We start from the raw sequence: 14,633 nt of genomic DNA, 5'->3' as shown, positions 1-14,633 counted from the left end.
TGAGCCAAATTAAAACTGCTGAAATTACAAAAACGTTTTCCTTGTGTGAGCATGCGTTTATGTACTCCGACATTTATTTATTTGTCCCTCATGGCTAATTTTGATATCAGTATCTAGGACCACGTAATCTGAAACATTAAATAGCTGTAATTCCTATTGACATACTAGGAGTTAAATAGAACCTCTTGTCTGATTTTCAAATTTGTATTATTATTATTATTATTATTGCCATTTATATAGCGCCAACAGATTCCGTAGCGCTTTACAATATTGTGAGAGGGGGGGATTTAACTATAAATAGGACAATTACAAGAACACTTACAGGAACAATAGGTTGAAGAGGACCCTGCTCAAACGAGCTTACATTCTATAGGAGGTGGGGTATTAGAAACATTAGGACAGGAAATATCAAATAGGGTGGGAGTGAAGCAGAGCTGGAGGAGAGAGTAAAGCACTGTCCTATAGGACAGAGCAAGAGACAGGTATGTAAGGTAGAGGTTACTGTGGGAGGCCTTAAGCTTTCCTGAAGAGATGGGTTTTAAGGCCTATTCTTTAACATTGAGTAGAGTGCTCAAATTTAGAAGTAAACTATCCTGGAATGGATAACAAAGAAAAAATGTACCCTATGTCGATCTGGCAAGATTAATAATAAATCTTCAGTTATTAAAATGCAGTGTAGCCAGAAAAGTATATTTTACAGACTGGATGTTTCTAGGGCAATTTCCTTATTTTTTGACATTCAAAAAGATTAAGCATACCGTGTGCAAAGTAATTTACAGAATTGTGAAAAGTATTACTGTGTACTAGACCTATGTTGAAAGAGAGATTGTGTGAGTTTTAGAGAATTTTGTAGATGTACAGTAAATGTCACTGTCAAAATTATGACGATTTTTCACTAAAGTATACAATACAGATAGGGGGCGCTGATATATAAAAATGCAATAAAAGATATGTAAAAATACTTATTCACCCTTGATCCTCAGTAAGTGTTAAGTCAACCTAAAAGTATAAAACAGTCTATAGTATAATACTGTATATACAACTTTATAAAAATTTAGGTGACAATTGCCAACTTACAATCTGCAGAGCCACATATAGGAGGCTCTGACTATATAGTTTTTTTTCAGAATCACTTGTTCTGATTGTCTCCTTTCATCCACCTTTAATGCAGTCACTGGCAGCAGGGATTCAGTTGGAGATAGTTTAAAAAAACTTTAATAACCAAAACAAAGTAAAAATGCTGCATAGAAACAAAATCAGATAAACAATATGTGACGAAATGCCTTTTGTCACCGGATTTTTAGGTGACAAGCTGCCCTTTGCCCCTGGCTGTTGGAGGAGTCTGGTTGCCAGCCTCCTGCCTCATGGCTATGGCCCTGGGTTGTATGGCCCTTTACAAACATTATTTGAGCTAATGGATTTATATTGTGCTGCTGCTGGCCCTTTAAGAACTGCATTGTGGCTTGTGGACTTGTATTGGACCATGCTGGTCCTTTAAGAACCGTCTGGGGACATATTGAGACTTTGTGCGACAATGACCCTTTAAGACAGTGTCCCCAGTGTCCCCAGACTTAGTTAAAATATTTTGTTAAATTGCTATTTTCCACTTGGTTCAGTAAATGGGGCTTACTGGACCAGGTACCACACAGGCGTACCACCCAGAAGTGGAAGTGTGCAGGCAATTTACCTCCCAGGCTGGGAGGCTACTGCAGGTTAATTGCCGAACGCTGGGTGGCCGCAGTTCGTGCAAACGAACACGTGGCGGCGGCCATCTTTGTTCATTCGAACGAGGTCAGCGGTATGTGTAATCATTTGCATCCTATAGAACTTTAATCCCGAGGGGTCTTTATTGTGATGTTCTAAAAAGTGCAGTGAAACATTATGATGTTTGCGGAAGTACGTCATCAAGATTCGACGGACAGACGCAACTAACGATACCACGTGATGTAGGTGGCGGAGACGCAAGGAAATGGTGCGAAAAATTTATTTCCCATTCGATATAAATTCTGGATGCTGGACATGGAGATTATGCACCTTGATAAAGACCAGGCCGGTCGAAATGCGTCGTGCTACAGATTTTATGGACTTCTATTGTTTATTTATTTGATTTTTTTATTGTGCAGAATTTTTACTTTGTTTTGGTTATTAAAGTTTTTTTAAACTATCTCCAACTGAATCCCTTTTACCAGTGGCTGCATTAAAGGTGGATGAAAGGAGACAACCAGAACAAGTGATTCTGAAAAGCCTATATAGTCAGAGACTGCTATATGTGGCTCTGCAGATTGTGAGTTGGCAATTGTCACCTAAATTTGTAAAAGTTGCATATACAGTATTATACTATGGACTGTTTCATACTTTTAGGTTGACTTAACACTCACAGAGGATCAAGAGTGAATAAGTATTTTATATATATCTTTTATTTCACTAATTTATTATTTTTTATATATCAGTGCCACTTATCTGTATTGTTTACTGTTTACATTTGAAATTGTGTCTTGTGAGTGGTTTTTGGACACTGGGGAAGTCGCACTTACTTCCGCACTAGCACAATTTTTTGCACCTTTACACTTTGTGTAAAGTATTTTTGCATTCACTAAAGTATACATTGTTATTCATTCAAAGTGAATATACATTTTTAGGCCAAAATGTCAAAATTAAAAAAATTCTCCTAGTCAGCTGTGTTTTTTCAGTTTGACCTCTTCGGCCTAAAATTTGACATGTGAAATTCTGACAATTTACATTTTAGGGAATAACCTGGTAAGTCTGTCTGTCTATTCTGTCTATCTTAGATGTACTTTGTAAAAAATATCCCACATATTTCTGAGTTACTACATGTTTTCTTCCTTCAGGATTGCTGGAGATACAGCTCTGTGTAAAAATATACATGAATCAGTCAGTGCACAAATCCGTAAAAACTTTGCAAAAAGCAAATGGAGGGTAAGTTAATCTTTACTTTCTTTTGATTGGCTTAAAGTTACACTATCTTGGAAATGTTTTATTATCCAATTTAAAGTAGTTAAAAATGTTTTTAGACCAGCATAAATGTTAGATTTATTAAAATGTTGAATTCTTAAATGTTTTATTTAGAAGTAGTTTGTGTTTAGCTGTCTTTTAGTTTAGTGAAGTCAACTGTAATTCTATCTTGTCACATTGTTGTAAAACATGCCCAAGTGAAAAGATATTTTGGGCGATACATTATGTTTATGGGTCCTCAACATGTCTCCACAACTCACGGACGTTTTTTTAAACTGTAGGTCTACTTTTTATTTGAAACACATAATAACAGAAGCATGATAAATGATTACTGGCCTGTGGAAAATACAAATGTTGTCGATAATATAATAGTCTAAACTGCTGTACTGTATGGCACAAAGCTGCATAGATTGTATATATGTGTGTGTGTATATATATATACAGTTAGGTCTGGAAATATTTGGACACTGACAGAAGTTTTGTAATTTTTGTCTGTTTACCAAAAAAAGTTCAAGTTATAGTTAAATAATGAATATGGACTTAAAGTGCAGTATCTCAGCTTTAATTGGAGGGTGTTCACATCCATATATAATGAATGGTTTAGGAATAACAACTCTTTAATATGAAGCTCCCTCTTTTTCAAGGGACCAAAAGTAATTGGACAATTGACTCAAAAGCTTTTTCAAGGACAGGTGTGGGCTATTCCTTTGTTATTTCTTCATGAAGTAAGCAGGTAAAAGGTCTGGAGTTTATTCCAGGTGTACCATTCGCATTTAGAAGCTGTTGCTGTGAAACCACAACATGCGGTCAAAGGAGCTCTCAATGCAAGTGAAACAGGCCATCCTTAGGCTGCAAAAAGTAAAAAATAAATACATCAGAGATAGCAACAGGAACATTAGGATTTGACAAAATCAACAGTTTGGTCCATTCTGAGAAAAAAAAGAATGCACTGGTGAGTTCTGCAAAACAAAAGGGCTTGGATGTCCATGGTAAACAACAGTGGTGGATGATCATGGGATTCTTTCAAGTAAAGAAAAATCATTCACAACATCCAGCCTAGTGAAGAACGCTCTCCAAGAGGTAGGCATATCAGTATCCAAGCCATAAACAAAAGACTTCACAAGAGCAAATACAGAGGGTTCACCACAAGGTGCAAATCATTCATGAACTTCAATAATAGAAAGGCCAAATTAGTCAAAAAACAACCTTGTTGGAAAGAGGTAAAGAGCAGCTTATTTTTTTTAATTAAAATGCTTTGAAACAGTGTTATCCCTACTTTCACCGCTTCTCCCTCCCTTTTTTTTTTTTTTTGCTTCATTTTGGTATACATTTGCTAACTATTATATGTAATTTGAACTTTAATGCTGTCTGTTTCAATGTTATTAAGTGGTGTGTATAATCAGAAAATTGCTAAAAATGAAATACATTTAAAAAAAATTGAATTAAAAAAAAGGAAATGCCAGATTAGACATTGCCAAAAAACATCTAAAAATCGAGTTGAGTTCTGGAACAGCATTCTTTGGACAGATGAAACTAAGATCAACCTGTAACATAATGATGGGAAGAAAAAAGTATGGAGAAGGCTTGTAACAGCTCATGATCCGAAGCATAACACATCGTCTATAAAACACTGTAGAGGCAGTGTGATGGCATGGGCATGCATGGCTTCCAGTGGCATTGTAGCACCAGTGTGTATTGATGATGTGACAGAAGACAGAAGCAGCCAGATAAATTCTGCAGTGTATAGGGATATATTGTCTGTTTAGATTCAGCCAAATCCATTAAAGTTGTTTGAATGGTGCTTCACTTTACAGATGGACAGTGAGCGAAAACGTACTGCAAAATCAATACAGGAGGTTTTTTTAAGGCAAAGAAGTGGAATATTCTGCAATGGCCGAGTCAATCACCTGAACTCAACCCAATCAAGCATGCATTTCACAAGAGAAAACCTTAAGTTTAGGCAGAAAAACTCACAAACAAACAACTGAACACGGCTGCTAAAGGCCTGGAAAGCATCACAAAGGAGGAAATCCAGCTTTTAAAGATGTCTTCAAGCAGTCCAGACTGACACGCAAGTGGATCAAATTACTCATTAAGATTAACCTATTTATACCAACTCTTGGACGGTATCGACATATTCATGAACAAGTACTAAAATGAAGGACGAATCGCGTTCGATGTTTTGGATTCTTATATTTATTTTATGTACTTTAGTATTTTTATTTGTTTACATATTTTTATTGCTGCTATTTCCATCAGATTGGAGTTGATCCCGTTCCTCTCCTGGTCCTGTTGGATTACCACTACAGGGGGAGATACGCTCATAATGTTTGTATTCCTGTAAGTGCAATACAATAAATTTTTACTTGTTCTGAATTTGGGTTTTCCTGGCTAATCATGGCAGCATTTAACATATGGGTTTAGCTCCTCCCTCTAACCCTCAGGACAGGAAACACAATCAATTAAGCATACCTTCCCATAGTATAATAGGGACCCCAGTAGCATCCACACCTCAGTCTTTTCCTGTCCTCCTAGCCCTAGGACAGTTATTTTTTTTTCAGTTTGTCTGAATAAAATTTAAATTTAAATTTAAATTTAAATGTCTAATATTGTCCTGTCCCTGTGGAGGTCAGCCTCCCTCCTCAGGAAGCCCAGGCACATGTAGCCCAATCTCTGAGAAGTTGGGACCCCCTGGGAGCTGGAATGGGAACTCCAGACCTCGATCAGATGATCAGCATGATGGTATCAGAGTGAATTTTGCCCTTTTCCAAAATGGCGGTTTCGCGATCTCGCGACCAATGAGCGCATGTGCGTTCCTTTAACCCCTTAAGGACACATGACATGTGTGACATGTCATGATTCCCTTTTATTCCAGAAGTTTGGTCCTTAAGGGGTTAAAGGTACTGAGCTGGAAATTTCGAAATGGTGGTATTACAGTATCAAAAACACTTGTTTCTTTTTCCTTTAAAGATACAGTGCTCTATTACACTGTTTCTTAAGCTCTGCAGGTAAGAAATATACTTTTATCATTTATAATGATCCAAAATTTTTAGGCTGGGAATACATTACCTTTTTTAATGTTCTTAGCCCTACAGTCAGTATGGATCCATCATCCACTTCTGCAAAATCAACGAGATCTGCAATAGGTCATAAGTGAACATTTTTTTTCTTTGAATTTTCACGTTACTAAAAAGAGTGCCTGGAGGGTACAGTCTTATGACATCTGTGTCTTACAGCCCTCAAGACCGGTCCTGTCCCAGATCCCCATCGATGAGAAGGGAAAAACCGTCAGCCTGCCCTGGATGTGGTGCAAAGCCAATGGATAACTGCAGGCTCTGCAGAAGGTGCTTAGCCATGGTTGCAGGAGAGTCTGATCGCCAGAAGTCACCGCAAGCCTCTACCTCTTCTGAATGGGAATTTGACCTAGCCTACATCTTTCCTCCAATTCCCCTCATCCACACTGTTCTGAGAAAGATCTCCAAGGAACATTGCAAGGTGATGGCTGTTCTTCCCTTCTGGCCTCGTCGCCCTTGGTTTCCCCGTTACAGAGGTTATCAAGGGATCTGCCTTGGGAGCTTCTGGTCTCGGAAGATCTGCTGATTCAGGGTCCAGTGTTTCATCCGGAGCCTCACAAGTTCAGGCTCCATGCATGGCTGTTGAGAGGCAATCTCTAGTTGACCAGGGCCTTTCAGACCAGGTAATCTCAACCCTGTTACGTTCTAGGAATTCGTCTACTTGCTCTACCTACCATAAGATATGGGAAGCCTTTGCACCATGGAGTAATTCCACGGTTCAAGATTTAGGTTCCCCTTCCGTGTCTCAAGTTTTGGGTTTCCTGCAAGCAGGCCTGGAGAGGGGCCTTCAACTTAACACTCTTAAAGTACACTGCTTAGCTCTTTCGGCTCTTTCTGGTATTCGTTGGGCATTAAATCCCATTGTGATTCGCTTCTTCAAAGCTGTCATTAGGATTGGACCTCCTATCAAAAAATTCTCAGCTCCTTGGAATTTACGTCTGGTTCTGCAGGCCTTAACGGAACATCCCTTTGAACCTATTGATGAGGTCCCGATGCAGGTTCTTTCTCTAAAGACCCTGTTGTTACTGGCCTTACTCTCTGCAAGGAAAATGTCGAACATTAGAGCACTGTCATCTAAGGAACCATTCACTACCTTCTTCCATGATAGAGTTGTACCACGTCCAAGACCTGAGTTCCTTCCGAAGGTTGTTACATCCTTCCATCTGAATCAAGAGATATTGATTTTCAAGACCCTTCTTATCCTGAGGAAGAAAGATGTCATACACTAGGCCGAAGGAGGTTTCTTTCCACGTATATTGCACGATCAGCTTCTTGGAGAAAGTCTCCCCAATTGTTTGTGATACCTTGGGGTTCTCGTAAAAGTGAACTGCTTCTGTCGCAACCCTTTGTTCCTGGACAGTTCAGGCTATTTCTAGAGCATACAGGTCAAAAACAGGTACCGGTTCCCAAGGACATCAAGGCACATTCCACAAGGTACATTGCTACTTCATGGGCTGCAGAGTCCGGAGTCCCTGCAGAGAGCATTTGTAAAGCTGCCAATTGGTCATCTTTGAAAACCTTTGTGCATCACTACTGAGTGGATGTCTCATCTCGTTTTGATTCAGAGTTCAGCCTATCGGTTTTGAACTCTTATAAGCCGTAAGTTAAAATTAAACAATTTTTGTAGCATGAATTACCCTCCCTGAGTGGTTATTGCTTTGGGAATCCCATATGTTAAATGCTACCATGATTAGCCAGGAATAGAGAATATTTATTGATACAGTAATTTTCTTTTCCTGGCTATTATTCATGGCAGCATTTGGTTTCCCGCCCTCTCTTGGTATATTTGTCTTGTTACTGGACTGAGCTGTGGATGCTACTGGGGTCCCTATTATACTAGGGGAAGGTATGCTTAATTGTTTAATTGATTGTGTTTCCGGTCCTGAGGGTTAGAGGGAGGAGCTAAACCCATATGTTAAATGCTGTCATGAATAATAAAATTACGGTAAGTATCAATACATTTTCTCAATTTTTTTTATTTTGTTTCTACTAAGAACATTCCCTCCTGAAGATCCATATTATTGTACCCTTGGTAGGGTGATGGGCCTGAAACTATCATATGTTTGTGAGAGCTCTGCCTTATACCCACTTTAATACTTCTATTATTACTGTATTACGTTGTGTGCTATTTAGAATTTCTTTTAGATGCCAGTTCACTCTAGTGGAATATTTGATTCTCATTCTTCCATGTTGTTATAATTCTTTATTTTACACGTGTATTGTGTTTTTCTACATTCTTTATTTTTCTTGTAATTATGGGTGTTTTTGTGAGGTACACCTGGGATACCACTTTTTTCACATATTATTTTTTAATTTATTTTTTTCACATATTAGTGTTTATTTATTGTTTTGTTCAAGCAGTATTGCCTGCAAAGGATTCTCGACAATGTATTACAAATGAACATTTTATTTATGTTGTGTTAATATGTCCAATTACATTTGAGCCCTTAAAATAAGGGGGCTTTGTATGTAAATAGTTGCAATTCCTAAACGTTTCACACAATATTTTTGTTCAGCCCCTTGAATTAAAGCTGAAAGTCTCCACTTCAATTGCATCTCATTTGTTTCATTTCAAATCAAGTGTGGTGGCGCACAGCAACAAAATTCAGAAAAAAAATTCAGTGTCCAAATATTTATATATGTATATCCCCCTGTTAAAGGGGTACTGTCACTTCTCTGGAATTTACAAAATTGAATAAAGCATTAAAAAGCATCTGTAAATTGTTTTGACCCCCCCCCCCCCCCCTTTTCTCCCCCCAACAAGGGTTAAAAACCTATTATTCCATGTCTTGCTGCTCTCTCTGCAGTTGTCTGCGCTTTCTTAGCTGAGATCACCAATCTTGATGATCTCAGATCCACCAATAGGAAAGCATTGAGAGCCTAAATCGCATGTACTGCATGTACTACAAAAAGCCTTGCTGTGCCTCTACGAGACCATCTAATTGAAATAGATATGTTTCACTCTGCTATTTCTGTATGATAGCCACTAGAGGCATTTAAACCCTGCAATGTAAACATTGCTGTTCCTGCAGAACAATAATGTTTTAAATTACAGGGATAAATGAGAGGCACATGGCACCCAGACCGCTTCATTGAATTAAAGTGGTTTTGGTAACTATAACGTTCATTTTAAATCTCAGGAAGTTACAGTTCCTCATTATGAAGAATTATGTTAAATACAGCTTACAAACATAAAATGTCATCTTTTGCTTCACATGGGCATTTTTGTCAGGAATATAGGATTGGTAACATATTAAACAGACGTGGCTAACATGGTGTTAAAATATGAATTCATTCTTTAGTTATTATAACTATTTGCTGAGGAGAGAAAAAAATTTGCTAACTTAATATTTCTAATTTCCGCTCTGCATGCATTATTTGAATGGAAAAATAGGATGAATAAAAATAGGATAATTGCATTTGCAGATAGATACATTTATAGATTATGTAAACATAATTTATATTTCAATCTCTTATTCTCTTCCCTCCCATTGTGTATGCTCATATTAACACTACTTTCTATGTATTGCAATGCAACATTACATTTAGCCTATCAAGACAAACTTACCGTTGCTGTTTTTTTCACACTGTGGAGAAACAAAGTTTTCTGCTAGGCTCCATTTTTGTACCTCTGCATATTTGCAGAGTTACTGTAACTGGAAATCCCTACCTTCATTCTATATTAGGTCAAAATGTGATGGCTGCATTCTGCCAGCCAGGGAGTACTAGGGGGAGAAGGCTCTAAAAACAACAAGGACAATACATGGATTATGTACAGGCTGAAATAGCAACTGGAGCCTGTGAGATCCTCTCTAATAAAATACCAATTAAGTAAAATAGGTTTCTTCTACAATTACATATGAGCCTGCAAGGTGAGTATATTATATTAATAACATATTATTATGTTAATGGCTATTGGGAGGAATAAACTTGGATAACATTAAACACATAAAAAAAAAACAGTTTAAAACTTGGAATAATGCTTTTTATACTGAATATATTTCCAATTTTATATGTGTGTTCACTTATATATTACTAGCTTATCTAGATACATACCACATATTTGTTTTAAACTTTCTGAACATGCTCAGATATGTCAAACTGATTTTTCTGGAATGTATTGTAATTCACTCCCAAGAATATTGTAGGTTTTTCACAAAGATCTTTAAAAAGCAAACTGACGCTTCCACTCTAAAGCACTTCGCACTTCACTAAGGTGCTTCAAAGGTTAAAACAGTGTACCTTATTTCGCACTTTGTAAAAGTGCCTAATTGAAGAGAAATTGGCAACTTTAAAAAGCAGAAAGGTGGCACCCTTCTGGATGTCAATTAGACAGTCAGGAGGGAGCTCCTCCTGCTTGCTCTGTGCCCTGGCACTAAATGAAATGCAGTGTGCTCTGTTTCCCATTGCTTGTCTACATTATATTTTCCATGAAATTGTCAGTACACGTGATCTTCCTATAGGCAGAGTGGTGCTGCGGCAAGGAGACCCTTTTGCTGCTGGATTAGAGGTAAGTACTTGTTTTTTTCAGGTGAAGGTAGTCTAAATTAGCAGGTCCTCCACAAACATGCTCTGAGCATTTTTTTCCCTCTATTTCTTTTCTACTAGGCTGACTTTGATTTTCTTTTTTTTTCTTTTTTTTTTTTTGGAGCTAGCATTACCACATTAGTGTAATCTAGGGAGCTGTTAACAGGTTGTCAACTTTGAAAACTAGATTAGAGTTAAAATGATAATGTTGAATGTCTGCTTCTATCGAACATTTGTCTACGTAGTGTATAGTGCTTCCTTACCATTTGATTCAATCTTCATTGAAGACCATTGGTTAAATTGCAACAAGTAGTTCCCTTACGAGTTGGATGGTTCGACGTTATAAGGTTATTGCTTCTGTCAATATTACATTTTGCCACTGTGAGCAAAAGCAATGCAAAACTGTACATGTTGTTGTTGATTTAGTGTCTGTTTCTTTTTTTTGTTTTATTTTTGCCTATTTACCAGGTATGAATCAAGCTTTATACCATTTGTTAAATGATCACCATTTAACCAAATATGCTCTATTAACTTCTTCCAGCAAGCATTTAATGCTACTGCAGTTGTGAGACACATGAGAAAATTGCACCTTGGAAGCAGCCAGGACAATCCCAACATGTCAAGTGGTCACAGCCCTGCAAGCTCTCTTCCAGATGGAACAAATCGCAAAGACTGTAAGTGTTTTACAAAAATAAGCTAAGGTTTAAGATCTTATATGGCTCTAGCAGGTTACCAGGTTGAGCCTCCCACCCTTCATTCTTTAAATAGAAAAGTTGAATAAGGCCAACCATTGGCAATTCTCTTTTTGGTTCTGGATCCAGGTGGTTTATTTAGGTCGCCTTATGGTTATCTCTGCTAGTGTAAACATATACATATTTAAAAAAGAATATATGTGTGTTGAAATTTCTTATTTTCACGATCTAGTAGATGGCAACGCAACCTGTTTTATCTATATCCGGGATCAGTGAAATAAATGTTGATTGACTTAAAAGGACGCTCCAGTCATGCCCACAACTGTTGATTGCATTTGATAGATTTTGGCTTTATATTCATGCTGTATTTTTCTCTACATCTGAATCTCAATAGTTTTCATACAAAGAAAAAAAGTTGCAACCAGGTCCCCTTCAGCCATGCTTTCTTCTTTACAAAGCAACTCAGGTCAGCCAATCAGAGATCAGTGTGACATAATTCCACCCCACAGCCATTCACTTTTCTCTTATCATATGCCCTATCTCCCCTTAGCATAGCTTTGAAATACTATACAGATAATAATAAGATAATGACTAGTTGTGTGAATTATTCATGCTCGTATTCATTGGGGTAAATCTTAAAAGATCTGGCAAAGGCTGTAGATCTTATGAATTACAGCCTTTGCAAGACTCACCCTTTTTCCCAGAATAATTTCTTCACAGGGAAATAATCAATTAGAGGCATCTCATTGGAAATGCTGGTCTGAGGACTTGAGGAACTGGTCTGAGGTCTGTGTGAGAGGTGGCAGGGACACTCATGCAGAGCGTGCCTGCCACTTCTGTTAGCTCAGGGGAGCTAATGGAAGTAGGAAGGAATCATCCTGGCTCTTTGACTGACATCCAGGGCGTGTTTTCTAGTTAATTTATAAAAATGCTCTTTTCTCATAGAAATCGTCACTTTTATAAACTGGGTTTACCCTAGGATACTCCTCTATCTTTTGGGGTGTGGAGTAGTCCTTTAATCTAAAGACTCAATTCTGCTGTATGTTTCAAGTGTTTCCTGATTTATATTTTTTCTACTTTGCAGGTAAATCTCCATCTACGCCCTTCAATTTATTGTCAGGAGTTTCCTCTTCCTCTTCAGCTGTCTCTGCAATGGGTGGAGAAAGAAGACCGAGACCAACCTCTGTTGCAACGGTGCTTACTGGGAGCAAGTGAGCAGTCAAAGAGAAGCAGGATGGAGGTTGAGAGTATCTGACTCGCCACGTGTGATTCATTCTAAAATGTGCACTCCAGGATGGACTCAGAGTTTAAAAAAAGGAATTTTTTTATGGCCATATTTTATACTGCAACAAAAAAAATGTTTCATGTATTATAAACTGCAATGACTCCAGCCCCACCTAAGGCAAATAGTTAATTAATATGGGGTGCGGTGTCTTGCTACTGGACATTATTATTATTGTTATTATTTTTAGAAAATTTTGCTTTATTCTCTATGTGGGTGTTGGCACTGTACATGTTTTGTTTTTGTTAATTTTTTTCATTAATTGAGGTTTCAACTGGATTATTTAATACTAATTTTGGTGGATTGCTTTCAACTATCATTGTAGTAGTATTTACTTTTGAAATAATTTTAATCTGATGCCCTTTTTTTTTGTTGTTCCTACAGATAGGGAGAAATGTGTGAGTGACAAGTGAAATTCAGAATAGTTTTCCAAAATATATTTTGCTAAAGATAGAACGAAAACTGGTTGAAATAAAAGGTAACTACGAGTGTAAGAATACTTTAAATTTTCCACAGTGGTAGGAGTTTGCCAAAAATGATATAAATAAGGCTTGGCTAACTTGTAGCACTTCAGTTGTTGTTGCAATGCAACTTCTATTGTTCCACATCAGCCGTTGCATTAGGGTGATACTTTTGAAGTCCTAAGTGGCTAGAATTACCCAAAAGCCTAGCTCATTGCTAAATATGGAATTTGAATTCCAACATCAACTGGAGAGTCCAAGACTGTCTACCTCTAAGATAAATGCCTTCCACAGAGCTGATATATGCTGGCATACAACTTGCTTCCTCTTTTTACATCCTTCAAAAATATGTCTTGTACTATGTATCCATGGGTAAGTGGGGACCAAAATAAGTAAAAGGTGTGTATCAGAGACCACATAGGGAGGAAAGATCCCCAAAACAGGTGTAGTAGTAAACAATAATAATAACCATAAGATACGACCTGAGCACAAGCGAGTGGCAGAGTCTTATCTATAAAATAAGAATAAAAAAACATAACATAGTGTATACTGTATACTGAAAATATGTAAATAATATGAGGATGGACTACCACTCACATTTACCAGAGCCGTACCAGGCTCTGTATAGCAGGCTCAAAGGTGCCAATACAGGCTAACGAAACTCCAAAGCAGAAATATGATGAATTCCGTAGTAAAAAATAATTTATTTGATGAATAAAAATATAAAATATCAAACTCCCGGTTATTCTAGCATTTGATTGTATTTTATTTGTTCTTTATATTTACTCCTACGGTTTACTTTGTTTGGGGTAAGTGGATACCTTTATTTTATACCATTTGCTGTTTGGGTTCCACCCCCTTGTAACCGGGAGTTTGATATTTTATATTTTTATTCATCAAATAAATTCTTTTTTACTACGGAATTCATCATATTTCTGCTTTGGAGTTTCGTTAGCCTGTATTGGCACCTTTGAGCCTGCTATACAGAGCCTGGTACGGCTCTGGTAAATGTGAGTGGTAGTCCATCCTCATATTATTTACATATTTTCAGTATACAGTATACACTATGTTATGTTTTTTATTCTTATTTTATAGATAAGACTCTGCCACTCGCTTGTGCTCAGGTCGTATCTTATGGTTATTATTATTGTTTACTACTACACCTGTTTTGGGGATCTTTCCTCCCTATGTGGTCTCTGATACACACCTTTTACTTATTTTCATTCTGATTTAGTGTCTGGGAAACACTGCTGTATCATACCCTGTTTTACATCTATCTCTGTTGCATATTTGGAAGCGCCTACTCACTATCTTGTATTTTTGTATAAGTGGGGACCAAGGAGAATATATTTTAAGGGCTCTGGGGTGTTTGTCTTTTGATGTGTTGCGTATAAATGTTTATATGGCATGCTTCAGAGATGAAAGTTTCAGACCCACTGTTTTTGGCTGGAAATTAAATGCACCATATAGCATTCAATTAGGAACAAATATACATTTGAGAAGGTGTGAAAATGTAAACGTTTGCTTCCTTAAAGATAAAATGAAACTATCATGATTTTTTTATTTATTTTTTTTATTTAAATATTTGTATTAATTTTATCACAAAGTATATAAAACTCAATTT

At 37.2% G+C, this 14,633-nt stretch overlaps 1 protein-coding gene across 1 annotated transcript in view; it reads left to right on the top strand.

Moving 5' to 3' along the window:
* CAMK1D (calcium/calmodulin dependent protein kinase ID) overlaps positions 1 to 13,390 on the top strand; it is a 294,879-nt gene extending 281,489 nt beyond the window's left edge. The window contains exons 9-11 of the mRNA XM_063448220.1: positions 2,850 to 2,937; positions 11,116 to 11,248; positions 12,351 to 13,390. Coding sequence (XP_063304290.1) covers positions 2,850 to 2,937; positions 11,116 to 11,248; positions 12,351 to 12,481 — 352 coding nt within the window. The 3' untranslated portion in view covers positions 12,482 to 13,390. The remainder of the gene's footprint in view (positions 1 to 2,849; positions 2,938 to 11,115; positions 11,249 to 12,350) is intronic.
* The last annotated feature ends 1,243 nt before the right edge of the window (positions 13,391 to 14,633 follow it).

This window comes from Pelobates fuscus, chromosome 3, assembly GCF_036172605.1.
Source record: "Pelobates fuscus isolate aPelFus1 chromosome 3, aPelFus1.pri, whole genome shotgun sequence".
Lineage (NCBI taxonomy): Eukaryota > Metazoa > Chordata > Amphibia > Anura > Pelobatidae > Pelobates > Pelobates fuscus.
This window is presented reverse-complemented; position numbering and strand designations above follow the sequence as displayed.